At 35.0% G+C, this 5,009-nt stretch overlaps 1 protein-coding gene across 5 annotated transcripts in view; it reads left to right on the top strand.

Annotated features, from left to right (window-relative positions):
• Nucleotides 1–4,399, top strand: part of LOC107660902 (eukaryotic peptide chain release factor subunit 1-like) — a 14,149-nt gene extending 9,750 nt beyond the window's left edge. For 2 of the 5 annotated variants that reach the window (XM_016450338.1, XM_016450337.1), the window contains exons 5-10: nucleotides 27–217; nucleotides 431–560; nucleotides 1,575–1,748; nucleotides 2,109–2,173; nucleotides 3,596–3,743; nucleotides 3,848–4,399. In XM_016450338.1, the coding sequence (XP_016305824.1) occupies nucleotides 27–217; nucleotides 431–560; nucleotides 1,575–1,748; nucleotides 2,109–2,173; nucleotides 3,596–3,743; nucleotides 3,848–3,930 (791 nt within the window). In that variant the 3' untranslated portion in view covers nucleotides 3,931–4,399. Of the gene's footprint in view, nucleotides 1–26; nucleotides 218–430; nucleotides 561–1,574; nucleotides 1,749–2,108; nucleotides 2,174–3,472; nucleotides 3,744–3,847 lie in introns of those variants that run through there. The other 3 variants (XM_016450341.1, XM_016450340.1, XM_016450339.1) reach the window with 3 other exon arrangements.
• Nucleotides 4,400–5,009: the final 610 nt, after the last annotated feature.

Raw genomic sequence — 5,009 nt, 5'->3', positions numbered from 1 at the left:
TATATAAACATGATTTTCTCTCTCAGGAAGAGGAGGTCAGTCTGCGTTGCGTTTCGCTCGGTTAAGGATGGAGAAGAGGCATAATTACGTGAGGAAGGTGGCAGAGATGGCCGTGCAGCTCTTTGTGTCCAACGATAAAGTCAACGTGGCCGGACTGGTGCTGGCCGGATCCGCAAATTTCAAAACAGAGCTCAGCCAATCAGACATATTCGACCCGGTAAGAAAGAAAGCAGATTGGTTGGTAGTTGTTCTCTGATTAGAAGAATTCACTTTCTCTGAAGTCATTGTTAAGAGTAATATGTAGAAATATTAAGAGAATTATTTTATTCTGTACATAGTTTATCATTGGATGTCACCTAATCGCAGTTTCTTTGTGTTTGGCTAAAGTCTGTCTTTCTAACATCAGTTTGTTGTCTCTGATTGGTTGCAGAGGTTACAGGCGAAAGTGTTGAAGCTGGTCGACATCGCTTACGGAGGAGAAAACGGCTTCAATCAGGCCATCGAACTGTCCGCTGAGATCCTGTCCAACGTCAAATTCATACAGGAGAAAAAATTAATAGGTAAATATTGATTCTCACAAAGATGCAATTCCGTGTCTTTTGTGAGTCTCTAACAATGCCACAGACTAATTCTGCATTCAGAAATCATTCTATAACCAAACAACCATTCAGCAACACAAACAAAGTTTTGCACATGCAAACACCCGAGAGTCCTTAAACTCTTAAATTCAGTTTCATCAAATGTAATATCTTAAAGGGATAGTTCACAACAAAATGAAAATTCTGCCATTTTCTCAGCCTCAAGCAAAGTTTCTTTCTACTGTTGAATACTAAAGAAGTTATTTTGATGAATGTAGGTAACCAAACAGTTTCTGGTCCCCACTGACTTCCATAGTATTTGTTTTTTCCATATTCGGAAGTCAATTATTTGGTTACCAACATTCTATTTTTGGGTGAACTATGCCTTTAAATGCTGTACGAAAAGTCTTAATTATCACTTTAAGGCCATATTAAATTTGAGACGGAAAAGCAGGATTCATGATACGACCTAATATAATTTTTTTTTTTTATATATATATAAAAGTTTATATTGTAACATGTTGTTGATGGTTGTAAGAGTCCATATTTTATCATATTGTAGCATTAAAACAGAAATTTCAAAATAAGAGTCCCAGTGTATTTTGGGCTTGCTTGTTTATAATTAAAAGTCCTGCATTATGCATTACGTTAGTTTTTATGGTTATTATATTTAATAACCATAAAACAATCTTTTTATTGCCTATTTTTAAACACATTTAACAAAATCCATGTATTGACACATTAGTACATTTCAATACATACTGTATGTTTTCTACTAGTCAAAAGGCTACATTTATTTGATCAGAAATACAGCATATTAGAATGATTTATGAAGGATCATGTGACACTGAAGTAATGATGCTGAAAATTCAGCTTTACATCACAAGAATTATATATTGGCATAGAAAACACTATTTTGAAACTAAATCAAATGTTTGACTAGTTTGCTAACCTAAACAGAGCTGAAAGCATTAATAACGGTGCTCTGTGTCTCAGGGCGATACTTCGATGAGATCAGTCAGGACACAGGGAAGTATTGTTTCGGTGTGGAGGACACACTGAAGGCGCTGGAAATGGGAGCTGCTGAAATTCTCATTGTTTATGAAAACATAGAGACGATGAGATATGTCCTGAGATTGCACGGCGCGGAGGTCAACAGCTCGGAGAACGGTACAGAGACACACAAAATAATTAAATCACATCAGAAATTATAACATGGACACTTTCATTCTTATTTCAAATTATAATATAAAGACTGTTCCTGTCTTCTGATTGGTCAATCCAGTGTTCCAGTGACAATATAGTAACAGCTATATATATATGCGATAATATTCTCTATTTACTACAGATTATTTTGCCTTCTGGCTCTGTGTGCAGTGTAAGCACGAGTGTTAAAGGAGTGTAAACACACTTTCTTACATTCACAGTGTTTGTTTTTACTGTGGGTTGTTGTTTCAACAGATAGTAAGAGACTAGATTGTATCGAGCGGAAGTGCTTCTGTAATGTCTCCTCACTGCTGTGTGTTTCAGATGAGAAAGTCATTTATTTGTCCCCTGAACAAGAGAAGGACAAATCGCACTTCATAGATAAAGAGGTGTGTGTGTGTGTGTGTGTATCTGTGTCAAAGGTGGTCTGTGCTGTTATTTTAGCATCACTTTTATAGTTTTTATTCATATTTTAAATATTATTTTTAGATTTGCAGTTTTCATTTGTAACTGTAAAATTACTTTTTTACAAATTATTATTTTTTTTAAATATTACTATTTAGGTTTAATTATTTTTTATTTATTTGATATATTTCAGTTATAGTTCTTAGTTCTCATTTATTTTCTATATATTATTAATTAAGTACCTATATTATTTTCTTTAGTTCTTAGTTGTTTTTTTTTCCAGTTTATCTTATGGCGCTTTTCCACTGCATGGTACGGCACGGTACGGCTCGGTACGGTTCACTTTTGGGGGGGTTTCCACTGGGTACAGTACCTGGTACCTGGTACTTTTTTTAGTACCACCTCGGTTGGGGTTCCAAGCAAACTGAAGGATCGAACGCAACCGTTTTGAACGAGCGCACCTTTTTTTAACAACCAAAAAGTTTTGTTGTCTGTTGCGGAAGAACAGACGTTCCTCTCGTTGATAGCAGAGGAGCGGATCCAGCGAGAGCTTGATAGGGCGACGCGGAATGAAAAAGTTTTTTTAGGAGTCGTGGTAGTAGAGGCGGTGCAACTATAACGACATGTGAATAATCCCACCCACTCTAAAGCGGTACTGAACTGCAGTGGAAACGCAAACCGTGCCGAGCCGAACCATGCCGTGCCGTACTGAGCCGTGCCGAGCCGAGTCGTACCACGCAGTGGAAAAGTGCCATTAGTTCTTCAGCTTAAGTTTATTTCAGGTGATTCCCGAGACAACATTTCTAATTTGTTTAGTTTCAGTTTTTCATCTGTATTGTTTATTTTATTTTATTTAATCTTTATTTCAATTTTTGGCAAATTTGGCTCTTCTACTGCATATGCAGATTTGATTAGAATAGCTGGATAGCTAGTCTTTGTTACTATTTTTTACATTTTGTGCTATACAAATAAAACTGATGAGTTGAACTGAGTCAAAGATAAAAAGGGATTTCTATTCTTTACTGGGAATGGCATGTGCATTGCTGCGTCAGGGATTACCAAACTTTTCTGTCAGCTTGAATCCTTTTTATATAAAATATTTTCTTGAAGTCCCCTTGAGATTAAAAGTTAGTATTTCAATAATCTTTTATTTTATTGTTTTTATTAATGTATTTATATTATTTTTATGATTTAATGACTTTAGTGAGTGCCAGGCAATGCACTGGTTGCTTGATGATGAGAAAGTTGTTGTTTTTTCCCCCTTTCTTTTTACATGTGTAAAGAAGAGCCACCAAATGAAGATATGCAGTAATTTGCAGTGCATTATCATAACACTTTTACACATTTGACAGCCCTGACAGGTGTAATGTTTGATCATGTGTTTGTTGTGTTGTTGTGCGGCTCAGACGGGTCAGGAACACGAGCTCATTGAGTGCATGCTGCTGCTGGAATGGTTCGCCAGCAGCTATAAGAAGTTTGGAGCGACTCTGGAGATCGTGACGGATAAAAGTCAGGAGGGATCGCAGTTCGTCAAGGGTTTCGGAGGAATCGGAGGTGAGCGAACGCGGAATCTGGATTTGTTCATGAATGAAAAGATGTTGTTATTATAGAATTGTATTACTGTTTATTTCTTAACAAAATATGGACCTCTCTATTAGGTATTTTGCGGTACCGAGTGGATTTCCAGGGGTTGGAATACCAGGGAGAAGATGAGGAGTTTTTTGATTTGGATGACTACTAGGTAGTCGAGTCTGAGCTAGAGAGAAATCAATGAAGATTTGAGGAATCATGGGGGAAAAAAATTGTTCTTTCTTACCAAATACTCAAAAACACACAGTTTGAGAAGAGTGTCATTTGTCAGTCAATTGAAGGACAGAACCGTTAATGAATAATTAAACAGCCTGGCTTTTAGAGCGTTCTGATTGGACAGGATTCATTTGTTTATTCTCTTCCCCTGTTTGAATTAAAGTCGCAGGAACCTTCTGACTGTTTGGACTCAATTTGAAATGTTTATTTTTATTTTTATCCTCTGTTCCCTGTTCTTCTTATCCCAACTTTTTATACCGTAAATCCACAACTAGTTTTCTTCATTTATTTTTATTTTTTATTATTATTGGCAATTGCTGCTGCTGTATTTTGACAGTGTGGTATTTTTACATGGGTTTCTGTAATGAATAGGGGGAAAACAAAATAAATTCTAAAGTAAGCTACCTGCTGTTGGTGTTTTACTGATGTGTGCTCTGTATATTCCTCAAAAATGTGTGTTTATTGAAACCTTATTTTGTGCTTCTAGATTATTACATTTTACTATTTATAAACAATTTACTTTGCCATACTATATGAACACAATAGCAAAAACCTTTTTTCTCATTCTTTTTAACACACCAGTTAAGAAATATAATGAAAATTATTAGTCAACTTATTAAAAATAAATAATTTTAAAATAAAATTTAAAATAATTTCAAAGGTATTTAAAATCAAAAGTGACTGGGGTCTGTGAAAAGTTTAGAGAAAAACAGTCTAAAAATAAATGAATAAATATATTGATTGATTAATTTTGCTTAAAGAAATACAATTAATTTAAATAAAATATGACTAATACATCTAACATTACTATAGTGATAAAAAAGACTAAAATGTAATGTAGAAGAAGCTGATTTTCCCCTTCAAATTTTCTCATAATATTGCGTTTATATATATATATATATATATATATATATATATGCCACAGATGTCGCAAGTTTTGAGGGAGCGTGCAATTGGCATGCTGACTGCAGGAATGTCCACCAGAGCTGTTGCCCGTGAATTGAATGTTCATTT

The sequence above is a fragment of the Sinocyclocheilus anshuiensis genome, unplaced genomic scaffold, assembly GCF_001515605.1.
Source record: "Sinocyclocheilus anshuiensis isolate Anshui unplaced genomic scaffold, SAMN03320099.WGS_v1.1 scaffold1647, whole genome shotgun sequence".
Classification (NCBI taxonomy): domain Eukaryota; kingdom Metazoa; phylum Chordata; class Actinopteri; order Cypriniformes; family Cyprinidae; genus Sinocyclocheilus; species Sinocyclocheilus anshuiensis.
The sequence above is the reverse complement of the archived record's forward strand: the minus strand, read 5'-3'. Positions and strand labels throughout refer to the sequence as shown.